This window comes from Eptesicus fuscus, chromosome 8 (genome assembly GCF_027574615.1).
Source record: "Eptesicus fuscus isolate TK198812 chromosome 8, DD_ASM_mEF_20220401, whole genome shotgun sequence".
NCBI classification, from domain to species: domain Eukaryota; kingdom Metazoa; phylum Chordata; class Mammalia; order Chiroptera; family Vespertilionidae; genus Eptesicus; species Eptesicus fuscus.
The window spans coordinates 9,480,594-9,498,391 of NC_072480.1; the positions used below are offsets into that span (position 1 = coordinate 9,480,594).

The 17,798-nt window shown below is 43.1% G+C and overlaps 1 protein-coding gene across 2 annotated transcripts in view; it reads right to left on the bottom strand.

The window, feature by feature from the left end:
* The window catches only part of LRCH1 (leucine rich repeats and calponin homology domain containing 1), a 225,996-nt gene extending 210,378 nt beyond the window's left edge, over positions 1–15,618 (bottom strand). For both annotated transcript variants that reach the window (XM_054719758.1, XM_054719757.1), the window contains exon 1: positions 15,230–15,618. In XM_054719758.1, the coding sequence (XP_054575733.1) occupies positions 15,230–15,545 (316 nt within the window). In that variant the 5' untranslated portion in view covers positions 15,546–15,618. The remainder of the gene's footprint in view (positions 1–15,229) is intronic.
* Between the last annotated feature and the right edge of the window lie 2,180 nt (positions 15,619–17,798).

Genomic DNA, 17,798 nt, shown 5'->3' on the forward strand with positions numbered 1-17,798 from the left:
CTGCCTGCCAGGAGAAAGGGTCTGAGACAATGGGACACAAGGGGGCACACACACCAAAACTATGAAATCACTTTAGAGGGACCCAGACGCCTGATTATGAAAGCACTTAGCTGGGTTATGCTGTCTTTGTCACTCTATGAGGCAGACATTAAGGGCTCTATCAGGGCACAGTACCTCAGAACGCCCACTGTGCAAATTTCCCTTTAAGATATCAAGTCTTTATTAACATACTGTTTGCTAGGACTTTGCATATCATATCAGTGAAGTTATAGAACAGGAGTGCTTGAAAGTAGTGCATAGATACAAGAAAGTATTAATTGCAAATATCAGTACAAACCACAGCTACGTGTTTATTACAAGACTATAATCACTGGAATGACTGGCACAACTAAAATCAACTTTGATTTAATCAGGCTTTCTAAAGACCAGACAAAAATACATAATTGCTTTAAATTGCATGCAGAGATTATCATCCACACCTCCAAGGGAAGTGTACAACGAAAGATCTATTTGCCTTCAATTGCAAAATCAGATTCCTCTGAATCACATCAATTTGCATAAACACAAAAACTTTTGGTCATTTCATCATAAACTATGCTGCCATTTTAGCCAAAATGGGCTGCTGCGCTATTTCATTTATAAAATTGTAAAAGCAATTACTTAATGTATTCAAAGATCTTCATTAAAAAATAAAATGCATTTTTATATATCAAATCAATGGTAACTACTTAATGAAACAGCTTTTTGATGTTGTTGTTGATCCTCACCCAACTGATTTTTTAAGACAGAGTGGGAAGGAGAAAGGAAGGGAGAGAGAGCAACAGAAACAGAGAGAGAGAGAGGAAAACATAGATGTGAAAGAGACACATCAATTGGTTACCTCCCAGCAGGGTGTCAAACCTACAACCCAGATACATGCCCTTGACCAAGAATGGAATCAGAGACCCTTCAATGCATAGGCTGATGCTCTAACCACTGACCAACACCAGCAAGAGTTAAAACAGCTTTTAGAATGTAAACACTTATATTACAAAGGCAACATTCTAAAAAGTAAACTTCCTGGTCATTCACCCAAAGGCTATTCATTCTTTTCTCGCTGGAGGGAATACAATCTAGTAAGTTGTAAATACGCTGTACATTTAGGTGACTTATTATAGTCTAACAAAATTTTATACCAAAAATAAAAACCCAAATGTGTATTTATTTACATTGTTAAGTAATACATACCTTGGAGAATTTTTAATACTATTAATTATCACTTGCTTTAAAACACAGTTCTTAGAAATGGAGCTGATAACTGGCCACTACAAACAAGTGAGGATTAGAACTCAACTGCTGTGCCTACACATGGGCCCTGCATCCACCTTCAGATTAGTGGGGAAAGTAACATTAGTACAGAAGCTGGGTCTTACTCAGAGATCTGCTCCTCAGGCTCTGAGTCACCCCAAGGATTGCTGTCAAAATGCTCCCGGCTTATTCTCATTGAAAAATCTCCTCCGACCCAATCCTCCAGCTCTAAATATTCAGTGGCACTATAAAAAAGCATAGCAGGGGCTCAGGCACTTCAACAAGAGTTCTGATTCCCATCTGGGCTCTGTCTCTACTGGATCTGCAAACACTCCGATTGCCTAACTGACAAGTTTCCTTCCCAGCAACAAAGACACTACAGACCCTGCCACGTGGGAGTGAGAACCGAATGAGGAAACATTCTCAAGGACCCTGGACCTAGGTGGTATCCCTATCAGTTTCCTTATCAGTAACTTCAGGGTGACACGGAACCTGTTGCAAAGCTTTTAATGAACTAACTTCAGATTAAAGTTCAAAATAAAAGCCAGAAAAACAGTGAAAAGAGGAAGTATGTTTAAATCTATATATGTATTCTTAAATCTTTGCCTCCTCAGAAATTTCCTCACTTCTTAAAGAAAAATTATTAGCTACACATCCTCAGAGCAGTTGTTAAGAACATAAAAAGATTCACAAAACTGTTCTTTGCCAAGAGCATAAAAAGGAGATCAATTTATTTATTTATTTTTAATATGGAAAAGCTTTTAAGTCAATGCAGGACTCTTGCAGAGGACGAAGAGCTGCGCTCCTCTCAGGCCCAACCCCTCCATCCCCCTCTCTGATCCCCTGCCCCAAAACAAGCCTTGGTCCCAGCACCCTTCTCCTGAATTCACAGTGTGGCACCAGAATATGACTCCTTACTCTCCACTGGGAGAATTCTTAACTTATTCTGTTCTAATAGCCTTGTCCTCTCAGGATTTCTTTGTCCTGATAAAATCAAATCATACCTAACACTTAAATTGAGGAATGAATGGAAATCACATCAAAATTCAGAGGATGTGGTCCTGGCTCAACCACTTACAAGCAATCTAACCCAAGGAAAACCCTTTCGCCATCTAGTCTGGGATTTCTCACATAGCCCTGAATAGCTAGAGCTGGAATAATAAAAACCTCCTACACTACTATCCTCCAAATACTGTCAAAAGAATATAAATATCACTTACGCAAACTAAAAACCTGTATACTCAAGCTTTCTGGATATTACTACCATTTTATTAATGTCGCACTATTTCTAGGAACGTAACTAGTCTTCTTGTGCCTCATAAGATTGAATCTCTTTGCTAAAGATAATGGAGTCTAATACTGGCAAACGTCAGTGCCAAGCACTTTGCACAGATATTCATTCACTTATTCCTCACCATAACCCTATTATTATTATTATTATTATTATTATTATTATTATCATCATCCCCATTTTATGATGAGGAAACTCAAGTACAGGGAGGTTAAGAACTAGCCATGTTGTGGTGGAGCCAGAACTAAGACCCAGCCCAGTCTGTGCTCCTAGCCACTGTGCTAATGATACATTGACAACTTGCAGTTATTTATTTTCCTGAGAAAACTATAACACATAGTGTCAGTGGGAATCAAGGAAGGCAAGTGACATCTATTGATTACTCTACAGATCACCACCGTTACAGTGCCTGGGTACCTCATGCCGCGTCACAACCCTGAAGGAGAAGAGTGTTTTGATTTTTAGCAAATACAAACCTGAATTTCAGAGATTCAGTAACTTGCTTCCAATTCTAAAATTAATAAATCGGGGAGATAATATATAAAAAATATAAAAATTAAGCAGAGAAGTGTTTAAATTCCTGCCCGTCTCCCTCAGTGGGCATCTCCTGAGTCAGCTCCTCCTCAGCCTGGAGGCCTAATCCAGTCCCAGAGTCGACCAGAGTCGACTCCAATGATTTCAATGCCAACCTTTGTTCCCCACAACAATGAGATGGGGGTCTCCAGTATGCTGGGCCCACTCACTGACCAAAGGGCCTGGAGGAGGGTAAGGGAACTTCACTCACAGCCTGATGCCAAAATCTTCAGATTCAGAACTTGATGTCAGAACTGAGGTTGCATTAAAAAAGTAAGTAAAAAAAGGGAAGAAATCACTATTAACATGAAGGCCCACCTCTGCTAGGGTTAATTAAAGGGCTAGTGAGAGACCCAAACCACCACTTACTACTTTAGTTCCAGAGGAAAATATATTCCGAGGTCTAAGAAAAACCTGGCTATGAAAGACCATGATGTCCCTCTGCTTTGTGAGTTGGGGACTTGCTACACACCTGTTAGTTTTTGGAATCCAATTTATATGGGGCCCAGGCATATCCCCCAAACCACATGCAGTAAAATCCTGAACACATTTCATCTATAACCACTATCAGTTTTATAACTTATTTCCCCAGATGGACCAGATGTTATTAAAGGTTTCACGGTACTTTTTATTCTTTTAGGGATATTCCACATGGCTGGTCTGGGTGGGTTTGACCTGAGAGCTCTACAGAGGCAGGGAGGTCTTCCATCCATCCCACTGTAGCCTCCTGGCTCACAGAAACAGCCCTTTGGTATGAGATTGTGAGAATGTGGTTGGCTCAAGCAACCATCCACCCTGCTGTGTGACTTAAGCTGCCTGAGCCTCAGTATCTTCAGTTATTAACTAAGAGAGAGAGATGTAAATGAATGGTTTCTAGCTACCTAAACTCCCTCTTCAAGCTACAAATCAGATAAATTTGAACCAGATGCAGGAAGTTGGGTGGAACGTAGATGACAGCTAGAACAGTTTAGTTACTAAGCTCCTACTACAATTAAAACAAACACGTAGCAAGAGCCAAATGAGGTACTACATACATTAACCCTTTGCCCTCGCTTGCTTTTTTCTTGATTCCTTTATTCTACTCGGGATTTAATTTTTTAAATACCCCAGATTTTACAAAGCGCAGCAGTAGAATAAAAAACTGGAGTTTCTTTTCATACAAACTTATTTATTTGGATTTTTTTATATTTCAAATTATTGATACATTCAAAGAGTAATTTTAATCTCTATAATTTTTCATGGTGTGATATTTTTTGAAACATTCACCCACATGAAGACCTAGTTTACATTCACATGTTTCGCAAATATAAATCATCTCTCTTCTTCCTCCTTTGATTTTTCTGTTAGAACACACAACACAATCTTGGTGTTTTTTGTTAGGGTGAGGTGTGATTATATGGAGCTTTCCATCTAAACATTGCTCTAAGTTAGTGGATAATAATCCACCCCTGGAAGTTAGTGTACTGGTCTAACCTTTTTCACGTGACTGATGTGTCTTAGAAACAAATAGCCTTTGAAGATGCCATTAGTGAAGCTTAGGTGGTGGCATCAGTTGAAACGGCATTTACATTTTACTTGTCCTTTCATGCTAATGAAAACAAGAAAAGATACTGGAAAAACAGACAAAAATCCCCCTTCCCCCGCGGTGAAACTACGTGTCGAGTGTGGCTCGACATACGAGCTGCTACCGATGCTAACCGTGTCGAGTCACACTCGACATCCGAGTGCAAAAGGTTAAACATATTTAATACATATATTTACATCCAAAACATTTGGAGTAATATCTGGCAAAGAAAGCACTTGATAACATTGTCTATTGTTACTATAATCTTTGTCCTTACAACAACTCTACTAAGTACATATTATTCCCATTTTACAGGTGAGGAAATGGATACTTAAGATTTAAGTTATCTGGTCCGAGTGACACAATTTACAATGGACAAAGCCAACATTTTTAACCTCTAAACTATACTGATGAAAGAAGAGGGAAAAAAGCCATTTTGGCTGAGGGCTGAAAGGCTTTATCTGAAAATGACACTTATTGATGAAAATATCATATGTGTACTGTTCTTTCAAATACATTATTTTTTTATTGTTGATACTATTACAGATATCCCCTAGCCCCCTCCTTTGCCCATGCCTCCCCTGGCCTTCACCACACTATTGTCTGACCATGGGCTGTGTATACATGTTCTTTAGCAACTCTCTTCATCTTCTTTTATCCAGTCCCCCCAACACCTCTTCCTTCTGACCTCATAACGCATAAAAATCCTGGAAGAAAACATAGCCAATAAAATCTCAGACATCTTGCATAGCAATATTTTTATCAATACATCGCCGGGTAAGGGAAACAAAGGAAAAAAAATAAACAAAGGGGTCTACACCAAACTAAAAAGCTTCTGCAAGGCAAAAGAAAGCAACAACAAAATGAAAAGGAAAACTACTGTATGGGAGAACATATTTGCCAATGCTACATCTGATAAGGGATATGTTATTTTGTTAATCCTTATGCAATTCTGAAAAGTAGGTAGAACTATGTCTCTATTTTCTGAATAATCCACAGTTCCTTATCCAAGATAGGTGCTCAAAAACTGTTTAGCTTTACTTTACTTGTTAATTTCAAGCAATCTTTGATACAATAAAATCCCTTCCAACTCTTTCAGAATTCACTGTAACTCACTCTACCTCTGAATGTAACACTGATTTATCAAACACTTGCAAATTTTGATGGGAAACAGCTTCATCTTTGTTTTAACTCTTGTTGAGAGGAAAATAATAATTCTGGGGACCTGAAGACTACGCTCAATTTAGACTATGAGAAATAAAGAATTATTTCTGATTTATTTATTTCCGATGGTCTTAGGCTCTACAGCAGCGGTTCTCAACCTGTGGGTCGCAACAAATCAGATACAATAGCAGGGTCACCTAACACCATCGGAAAACACAGATGTTTACATTACGATTCATTACAGTAGCAAAATTACAGTTATGAAGTAGCAACGAAAAATAATTTTATGGTTGGGGGTCACCACAACATGAGGAACTGTATTAAGGGTCGCGGCATTAGAAAGGTTGAGAAACACTGCTGTAGGGCATCAACACAAAAAATACGAAAGAAGCCCGCTGGTGTGGCTCAGTGATTGAGCGTGGGTCTATGAACCAGGAGGTCATGGTTCGATTCCTGGTCAGGGCACATGCCCGGGATGCGAGCTTGATCCCCAGTGTGGGGTGTGCAGGAGGCAGCCGATCAATGATTCTCTCTCATCATTGATGTTTCTATCTCTCTATCCCTTTCCTTTCCCCTCTGAAATAAAAATAAATATTTTTTCAAAAGAATATTAGAGGAATACATTGTGTAGCAAAACTCCATGTCTTACACTGAAAGGCTGGCTTGCACAAGCCACAGGAGAAGCCAGAAAATTAAAAAACTAAGATGTGGCTTCTTTCTGACCATTTGGAGAGACCAGTGAAGAAAAATTCAAGACTCATTGAGCTGAAGGGCTCCTGACCTTGTTTCATCTTCAGGGTCTTAGGTCTCCTCCAGCAAACAGACTGAGGAAACACAGCAGAAAGAATAGCAAACATCAAGGAAGATTCCAAAATCATATAGCCTGACTCCGATGGCTTAAAAATATCCTGAAACAGATATACTATAAATTTAGATGGCTCAGTATCAACATCATATTAACAGAGGAGCAAAAATTTCTTAACAAACAAAAAAATAAAATATTTCTGTTTTGCAAATCAAACATTGTTCTCTAATTTGGTTTTCTTTTTCCCACCTATATACTCCTTTATGGCCAGTGGACATATATAGAAATCTGACTATAAAAACCATTTCCCTTCTGTTACAAAGAAAAGCCAAATTCTCACAGTCATCAACTTTCTATTCATGTAAACAGTCTCACTTTATTTCTGAGTTACTCTGTGGGAACAGATGGCTTCCAAATGTATGCCTTCTTACTACAGTACATGGAAGCAGCACTACTGAACTCTTAAATTAAGATGCAGAAAACACAGGCATGCTTCAAGTTTGCGTCTATATTAGTAGGCCCAATTTTCCAAACAAAGGTTTACTTGGAATTCTCACATTTCTTTTTTAACTTTTGCCTTCTCTAGCCTTTTTTTTTTTTTTTTTTTTTTTTTGGTTAAATACAAATTACATCACACACACAAAAAAAAATATCTAAAATATAGCAACTGAAATTTCTGGTGCATAAAAACTTCCAGACAACAAAAAATTAGCAGCAATGACAGACTTCTAGACTTCTTATAAGTTATACATAAAGGCATCAGATATGTAAATGTAGTTGGATTTTATGGTTGACATTCTTAAACCTTTTATGATAGATTATAATTTTATAATTTGAAATAAACACTGCAATTAACACCAATTTACCTTAACTCCAACAACTGACACATCATTGAAAGTGTTCACAGATGGTTATCTTGGTGGCATTACCAGATCTAAACCCAGGCCAGATTCCCCTGGCGTCTCTCTAAGGCTAAGGCAAAAGTCTAATTTTCCAAAAAGTTAAACCAAACCTGGAAAGTGGCATCACGTACAGGTTTTTGTGATGCACAGACAATATGGCCTGACTAATGAATGCATAACAACCCAAAGTAGAGTTAATAGCATTTCTGCCATTTAAATTGCCAAATCTCTAGAAAAACATACTTAATGCAGCACCTGTGGAGAGATGACTTTGGGGAGCTATTAAGAGAAATTAAATACTGCCCAGTTTAAACAAAAAGTCTCTATATCTATATCTATATCTATATCTATATCTATATCTATATCTGTATATGTATCTATATCAACAGATATAGATTAGATACACAGACAGACACATAAAAAGGGGAAAATAGAAAGTACACACAAAATAGGGAAACAACTTATGTTTAAATAAGCAATAATGCAGTTGAATAACAGAATAGAATAAGTCTGTACACACCGCATGGACAGCAAGAGCAAAAATAAATTGACTTCTGAACTGATCAACATCAACATGGATTCCAAAAGGTATCTATCTACCCTTTAAACGCTTACACTGAAGAATTGCTAAACCACAGCAGGAAAAATTTAAGTTAGCAACAAAACTAAAAAAAAAAAAAAATTTAGTCAATTACTAAGATAAAGTTTGAAATAGTGGGGTATGCCAAAAATCAAATAAGATGTTGCAGTGACTGACAGACTATTCAGTGGAATCATTTCAATGATGAAGGTCAAACCTTGAATTTCCTTTATAAACTGGCATAGAACAAAACTTTACACTCTATGGCCTATAACTGTATATTCCATTCTGGAAACATGAGTAGTGTGCTCCTGCCTTTTCAATAAAGAGCAGTCTATCATGCAAACAATGATACGAGCAGTCTGTCTGCGGAGACGGTTTTCACCAAACACAGACTAGTGAAGAGCACCTCTGAACATGATTCCAGCCACCATAGAGTATATATTGTCTAAGCTGTTCTAAAAGTTTTTACTTTAGAAGTCTTTACACCCTAACAAGAAGGAAATTAAACCTATCAGAAGAAAAAGATAATATTAGGGTGAAAAAGGATGTGACCCATCACTTGTTAGTGGAGAAGTATTTTGAATACATGTAATGAAAATAGGCATTAATATGGTAGTGACTACAAAAATGATAGTTACAGCAGTAACTAATAAATTTTATAGCAGAAAACAATTTGAAACTAGGTATAACCTTTTAAGTATGTGATTTCAAAAGTGTCATTCCATTTGTAAAGAAAAATATTTATGGCCAAGATTATGGAACAGAACATGTTTTTCAAAACAGAGATTTCTCTTTATCAAGTCCTGTGTGAATTCCAATGACTAAAAGAGTCCTGATATCCCAAGGACTCCATTGCTATAGAATGGTACTGGGATGGGGAAGTCAGCCTTCAGTAGATAAGCCTGCCTAATACCTCACAGAAGATTCTCTGAATGTGTACAGACGTTTGAGAGAGCTAGCTCAGACTAGGGCTTTAGTCCCACAGGCTGACAAATCCCAGGCCTGTGGGCCATGTCCAAATAAAGGGTGTAGATCCCTATGCTCTGGTACCCATTATACAGTGACAGTCGGATGGGAGGACATGACCATAGGCATAAATGCTCTCTCTTACTAATTTACTTACCGACCTCAGTCTCTGTCAGGTTCTCACATCTTTCCAACCATAGAATCTTCATAGGCACTTCCATCCAAACTCTCTTCATCCTACAAAACCTAACCCAAATCCCACCTGCGCTATGATGAAAGTCTTCCCTAGCCAGCTTAACTGAAATGGCCTTTTCCTCTGAATTTTGCAGACAGTCTATCTGTGGTATTTGGCATCTCACCTTGATCTGTCTGGAGGCTCCCATGGCTTTCTAGAACTGTTTGCTTCTGTATTCTTGTATTGTCTTACACTCTGCATCAACTACCATCCTCTGCACTTGCATATGCAGGACCTCAATGAATATTTTTATACTTCAATTCTATAGTCCTGCCTTCCTAAGCTCTTCATTTCCCATATAGTCTTTTCTGCTTCCAGCCCTCTCACAAAGATATTGTCAATGATATACTCCACCCTCTCCGTAATGAGACCAATTTTCAACAATTGTTCTGCACATCAAATCGTAGGACTTTCTTTTATTTTCTAGAACCTTCTGCAATCAACCTGAGACAGACACTTTCTTTTTTTACTCATTCAGTTCAATCTGCTTTATTTTAATCATGCAAACACCCTTTTGGACTTCTCCATCCCAAAATGACACTACTTGATAAATCTAGGAGGAAAAAAAAAAACACATTTTCTTTCCTTATGCACAGTCTAGAGGCCCAGTGCACGAAATTCATGCACAGGTAGGGTCCCTAGCGGCTGCTGGCTGCTGGCTGCTGGCCAGGCCTGCCTTCATTCTGGTCCGCCCCCTAGAGGTCAGTGCACATCATAGCAAGCGGTCAAACTCCTGGTTGGTCGAACTCCTGGTTGGTCGAACTCCTGAGGGGACACTTTGCATATTTGGCTTTTATATATATAGATTGGTGTAATACTTTTCAACAGGCTCAATATTATGCCTCTTTATGTTTATTACTAGTCATCGTTTGTGCTGTTGTTGTTACAAGCCATTCAAGTCCCCTTTAATACAATGCAGCATGTATATTTCTAAAAACAAAGACATTATATCTATACTATGACTCTTCCTACTCATCCTGCAAAATAAATTTGTTCATTATCTCCCCGACCCTCTCCAAGTAGAATGAAAACTGTAGGAATGGGCACGGGGATTCTCTGTTGGTCACTGCTGTATACCTGGTGCCTAGAACAGTGCCTGGCACTCAGTGGTGCTTGGTGGGTATTTATGGAATGAATGTTATTTTACTGAATCCCCAAATTCTGCTCCTTTCCACCTTTTCCCTGCTTAATAGGAATATAGTAAAAAATGTAAATACTAAAGTGAAATTGTCAAAGTCCAATCACCGGTTCACCATCTAAGTCGGGGGATGATCTTGAGCATATTACCTGACTTCTCCTAATCGAAACCTCCCCTGCTGTAAATGATGCTATGAACAGGCTTCTAGAGAGGACTGAGAGGGATAATGCAGACAGCACAGTGCACACACCAAGTGCTGACGCGGCTCTCTGTTCACACTTCTCCCATTCAGCCAGCGTCACCTGCGTCACCAAACCTGAGTGGGTCAGCCTTTCTTCCCCCCTCTCACCTGCAAAAAGACCAGACCCTGACAACAAAACTGCTTTAAATCAAAACGAGGAACTCACCAGGCTCACAGTGAGAGGCTGAGTTTTTCCCGATGAAAAACGTGTTTGCATTTGAGTGACTGACTTCAGACATCTACTGAGCGGCCCAGGGCCTCCATGTTGCTGTGTTTACATCTTCTGTTCAGAGAAGCTGCATGGTCCAAGAGTGCAGAGAACTGCACTCTGCATAGGTGGCTGCCAGAAGAGGTACTTTTACAAGGTAGGAACCAAATGGCCTGTATTGTACAACTGAACAGTGAGGAAAATATGTCTATGCCACTCCTATCTTATAAAATTTTCCAAAAAGAACACTTTAATCTTAGGTCTTTAAGGACCTTCATGTGCCATTCTGATTTTAAGAGATATTCTGTAAACTAAATATTAATCTAGGAGGAACCACTATCTTTATTGTAATCTACTACTCATACTATCCATTCACACAGTGCAAACTGAAAGTAATTTTAACTCTTGCTTTATTTTGATTTTTGTTCTTCCAAATAAGGAAAAGTGCTCAGTAAATGTCTTTAGAACAAAGGACAGAATACATTTGGTTTTCAGACTCATCAAGAAAAGAAAGAGAGGTCTCAAATAAATAAATCAGAAATTAAAGGGGATAAATAATTGACACCACAGAAATACAAAGGATTATAAGAAAAAATACAAATAAGTATTTATCAATAAATTGGACAATCTGGAAGAAATGGGTAAATTCCTCAAAACATACAATCTTCCAAGACTAAATCAAGAAGAAACGGAAAATCTGAACAGACTGATGACTACCAAGGAAATCAAATCAGTAATCAAAAAACTCCCAACAAACAAAAGTCCTGGACCAGATGCCTTCACAGGTGAAATTTACCAAACCTCAAAAATGAGTTAACATCTGTCCTTCTCAAACTACTCAAAAACAATCCAAGTGAAGGGAAGGCTCCCAAGATCATTTTATGAGGTCACCATTACCCTGATTCCAAAATCAGACAAAGATCCTATATAATAAAAGCCTAATATGCTAAGTGTCCGATCATCTGGTTGGCCGTTCAACCAATCAATGTGTATATGCTAATGATATGCTAAGGCCGCTCAACTACTTACTATGACATGCACTGACCACCAGGGGGCAAACACTCCGACCGGTAGGTTAGCTTGTTGCTGGGGTCTGGCCGATCAGCACTGAGCGAGATGGGCCGGACCCGCCCTGGAGCCCTCCCACGGTCCCTCCCCACCCTGATCATGCACCGGTGGGGTCCCTCAGCCTGGCCTGTGCCCTCTCGCAATTTGGGACCCCCTCAGGGGATGTCAGAGAGCTGTTTCGGCCCAATCCCACAGGCCAGGCCGAGGGACCCCACTGGTGCATTGAATTCATGTACCAGGCCTCTAGTATTACAAAAAAAGAAAATTATAGGCCAATATCCCTGGTGAACATAGATGTAAAAATCCTCAACAAAATATTAGCAAACTAAATCAGCAATATATTTAAAAGATCATACATCATGATTATGTGAGATTTATTCATGGGATGCAAGTCTGGTTCAATATCTACAAATCAATTAATGTGATACTCCCCCTAAACAAAATGAAAGATAAAAAGCACATGATTATATCAATAGAAGCAGAAAAAGCATTTGACAAAATCTAGTATTCATTTATGATAAAGACTCTCAGCCAAGTGGGAACAGAGAAAACCTACCTCAACATAAAAAAGGCCATATATATAACAAACCCACAGTTAACATCATCCTCAACAGGAAAAGCTAAAAGCTTTTAACCTTAAGATCAGGAACAAGAAAAGGATGTCCACTTTCACCATTTTTATTCAACATAGTATTGGAAGTCCTAGTCACAGCAATCAGACAAGAAAAAAAATAAATAAAAGACATCCCATAATACCCAAAATACTAATTTTAAAAGAAATATGCACCCTATGTTCATTGCAGCATTATTTACATTAGCAAACCAAAGTGCTCATAGGGTGCAACAGATGATTAGATAAAGAAGATATGGTACATATATACAAATGAATTTTACTCAGCCATAAAAAAGAATAAAATCTGACCATTTGTGAGATTGACCTAGAGGATATAATGCTAAGTGAAATAAGTCAGACAGAGAAATACATGTGATTTCACTTATATATGGAATCTAAAGAATATAATACACAAAACAAAAACAGCCTCAGATACTGAGAACAAACTGATGATTGCCAGATGGGAGAGGGATTGGGGTTTAGGTGAAAAGGGTGAAGGGATTAAGAAGTACAAATTGGTAATTACAAAATAGTCACAGAGATGTAAAGTACTGCATAGGAAATACAGCCAAGAACATTGTAATAACTGTGTATGGTGCCAGGCGGGTACTAGACTTACCAGGGAGATGACCTTGTAAATTATATAAATGTCTAACCACTATGCTGTACACCTGAAACTGATATAAAATAATACCAAGTGGTGCCCTAGCTGGTTTGGCTCAGTGGATAGAGCATCGGACTGCGGACTAAAGGGTCCCAGGTTTGATTCCGGTCAAGGGTCCATGCCTGGGTTGCAGGCTCAATCCCCAGTAGGAGGTGTGCAGGAGGCAGCCAATCAATGATTCTCTCTCATCATTGATGTTTCCATCTCTCCCTCTCCCTTCCTCTCTGAAATCAATAAAAATATATTTAAAAATAATAATAATAATAATAATAACTGAAGTAGAGGAACAACTTTCAAACCCCCTACTGAAGGTACAAGCACATGTTTATTTTGTGGTCATGCCAGCTCCATTTTCTGCAGTCATATCTAACCCTTCCATAGTTCCTGTACATTCTATGGCAAAAAGTAGAACTTAACAGATTTTTTTTTTAAGTTAATGATTCAGGCAATTCTTAGAATAACTTCCACTTGAGAAAATGTAACTAAGAGATCCTATCAAGAGACTCCCCAGCTGTTGACAGCTCAACTCTGGAAATTCCCTCCTTTTTTGCCTATTCCTGACTGGCCCCAAATCCAAATTACAAAGTTTAATGACCCCGAAGAGTCCTGTTTGCCTCCACTGAACTCAGAACTCTGTCTAAGTATTCACTGGGGCTCTCCATAGACGTTTATTGAATTAAAGGGAGAAAAAAGGCGCTGGAAACCTAGCTCCAAAAGCCAAGTGCTCGTTCGCCTGAAGGAGCCGCTTTCCCCACAAGAGGAAACTGGGAGATCTGGAGCTGCGTCCATCCAGAGTCCAGGGGTCTGACACTGGGCTCCGGGGGTGATGACAGCCCGAAGGTCTGGGCAGCGGTTCCAAAACGGGCACCGGGAAATGGTGGGCTGGGCGCTGGCCAAGATGGAAACACGCCCCCGGGGAGAGGGAGCTGAACCGGATGGTAGGAAACCAAGGCCGTTCTGTGGGGATCCCAGGCCCCCGTCGCGTTCCACCGCCCCAGTCCTGCTTGCAGATCCCACTCCCGGAACTCCGACTCCCAGAGAGCAAGCAGAGGTCTCAGAAATGTGTCAACACATGACAGAACCTGAAAAGGCTGGCTGCTCCTTGGCGCGAGTTATAACTTGTCTGGCTCACACAGAAAACAGGCTCACTTTAATTACGTTTCTTTTAATGTGCGCTGCAGTGCCTGTCAGGGCCCCCGCCAAGGTCGGGTTACAGAAAACCAGGTAGCCCCGGCGGCAGGAACCACGCCGTGTGGGCGGCGAGCTGAAGGCAAGGAATCGGGGCCGCCCTCCGGCGCCGAGACTGCGGGTTCGGGGTCGCGGGCACCGCAGCGGCTTTCCGCGCGCGCCCAGGAAGAGGAAGCCCCGGCACCTCCGCCCCGTGGACACCCCGTGGCCCTGTCGCTTGCGTCGCCGAGAGGGCCTCGCGGCACCAGCCGCCGTCCTCGGGTCGGCCGAGGGCGCGCCACCTTTGTCCGGGTTTCCCCCCCGGGGTGGGCTGGGCGGGCTGGCCCGGGTCAGGGGCGCAGCCGCGGCGCTCGGGGTCCCAGTCCCAGCGCCGAGCCCGGGAAGCCTGCGCGGCCGCCGGATCCCCCTCCGCGTGCAGGGCGCGCCCGCGGTGCACCCGCCAGTCCCGGCCCGGCGACCACCGCCCCGGCGCGGCCGCCCCTGGAGGGGAAGCCGGAGCCCAAAACGCAAGCCAGCTCTCCCCGGGCTGCGCCGCCCGCCGCCGGGCAAGGCGGGGCCACCGCGCCCTCGGCCGGGCCCGCCTCGACCGCGTCCACGCGGCCCCTCACTCCGAAGAGCGCCGGCCGACGGACCCCCAGAAGCGACCTCTGCCGTGGGCCACCGTGGGGGGGGGGGGGGGGGGGGAGGCAGGACAGCCGGGCAGCGCTTCCCCCACCGCCGGCCCTCGGCCCGCTCTCACCTGCCTGCACCGTGTCCGAGAGGTCGTGCCCCGGGGCCGCGGTCCTGGGAAATTCCTTCAGTTTCCTGGCGCTGAGGTTCAACCCCCCCGAGTTGGCGGCGTCCTCCAGGGCGCGTTCCAGCCCCCGGTTCAAGGGCAGGTGGAAGCCCCCGCCGCCGCCGCCGCCGCCGCCGCCGCCTCCCGCGGCCCCGCCGTTGGCCCCGGCGCCTCCGAGGTGCTGGTGGTGGTGGTGGTGGTGGGGATGATGATGTGGGTGCAGAGCAGACCCCGAGAGGGCAGGGGCGAAAGACTGGGGTTCGCTTCCCGGCGTCGCCATCTTCGCCCGGGCCCCCACCCCCACCCGCTCTGCCGCTGCAGCGGGGGGCGTCACAGCTTCCCCGGGAAGGGGAGACGGCGCCGGGAGCCCAGTTCTGCAGGGCGCCGCCGAGAGGAGCTGGGAGAAGGGGGGGAGTGGCAGGCGCAGGACGACGGGCTGACGGAGCGGCGGCGGCTCGGTCCGGAGGTTTCCTGTCCCGGGGAAGCTCCGGGCGGCGGCGGCGGCGGCGGGGGCGGGCGGCGCGCCTGTGTCTCCGCCCCCCTCGGCCGCCCTCCCCGCCGCCGCCCGCCGCGCTCCCCGCCTCTTTCCTCTGAGCTGTCAGCTCAGCCCTGAGACTTCCTACGCGGCGGTCCGGCTCGCCCTGGCTGCTTGGCGGCTCTCGGCCCCGCAATCCCGGTGCCGGGGGGAGTGTGAGCGCCGGCGCGGGGGTCATTGTCATTTAGACGCCGAACTCCTCTGCCTTCCTTTTTGCTGCCCCGGTGGCAGTGTCGGGGGTAGGGGACCAGAGATTTCGGAGGTCTGAGAAGACGGGGACCTGGTAATGAGTGTGGATTGAAATACGGTGAGGTCACGGGGAGGTGGGAGGTTATCTGGGTTCTGCGAATTATTCTGGCGCTTTGACCCGAGTTCATCCGGAGACCGTTTTCCACTGCGCTGTTAAGCCAACAGGCAACCCCTGGCATTGGGGTTCCCACAGGGAGCCAGGCTCTGGTCTAGGGAGTCTACATTATCTCATTAATCCAGGAGCCCCAGGAGCAGAATGTTTTGTGTTTTTTTTTCCAATCTACAGAGGAAATTAAGAAATTTGTATAAGGTAACCCAGACACTTAGAAGTGGACCTGAATTCCAGCTTGCAGCCTGAGTGTGTGATTGCCCTCCCGCCTGTATACGCCCAGGCCCTACCAGGGATAGGGAACCTTTTTTGTGCCAAGGGCCATTGGATATTTATAACACGACTCGGGGCCGTACAAAATTATCAGCTTAAAAATTAGCCTGCTATATTTGGTCAAACATTTAATGAACTTATCCCGAAAGTCTTGGCAGGGCCAGACCAAATGATTTTACCGGCCTCCTCTCCCCTCCCCTCCTCCCGCCAGACAATCCCCATCCCTGCAGGAAGGACAGGTTTCCTGAGTGATGATAGAAAACTGCAGGCCCAGAAAGGAAGGACTTTCAAAACGAGGGTAGTTTTTATGGTGGACAGAATACATTGTCACATGAGGGAGAACAGCTACCTATGGCTGACTGAGCCCCAGAATTGGAAGGTGCAGGGCCAGGTTAGAGAGCCAGTGATCCCAGCAAGCCAATAACTCAGTTACAGATTGAGTCCGTGCACAGATACATTAGGGTTCTCCTGCATCTCCTTTTCCTCGACCATGGAGCACGGAAACTGACATGTCTGCTTGCAAACAAATTCACGTTCACTCATATCAAGGCTGGCACACACAGACCAGCTAGAAGATTGATCAAGTTTCAGCTCCAACTTTCTAGGACAGTGATTTTTATTTTTATTTATTTATTTTTGCCTTGTAATCATTTATTCGTTTATTATTAATATTACTTTCTTTATTGTTTAAAGTATTACATATAGTATTACATATGTCTCCTTTTCCCCCCATTGACCTCTCCCCAGCCACCCCCATCCCCCCTAGTGTCTGGTTCCATTGGTTATGCTTATATGCATGCATACAAGTCCTTTGGTTGATCTCTTACCACCACCACCACCACCACCCCACCCAACCCCGCCTTCCCTCTGAAGTTTGACAGTCTGTTCGATGCTTCTCTGTCTCGATCTATTTTTGTTCACAAGTTTATGTTGTTCATTATATTCCACAAATGAGTGAGATCATGTCATATTTACCTTTCTCTGACTGGCTTATTTCACTTACCATAATGCTCTCCAGGTCCATCCATGCTGTTGCAAGTGATAAGAGTTCTTTCTTTTTTACAGCTGCATAGTATTCCATTGTATAGATGTACCACAGGTTTTTAATCCACTCATCTGCTGATGGGCACTTAGGCTGTCTCCAAATCTTAGCTATTGTAAATTGTGCTGCTATGAACATAGGAGTGCATATATCCTTTCTGATTGGAGTTTCTGATTTATTGGGATATATTCCTAGAAGTGGGATCACTGGGTCAAATGGGAGTTCCATTTTTAGTTTTTTAAGGAAACTCCATACTGTTCTCCACAGTGGCTGCACCAGTCTGCATTCCCACCAGCAGTGCACGAGGGTTCCTTTTTCTCCACAT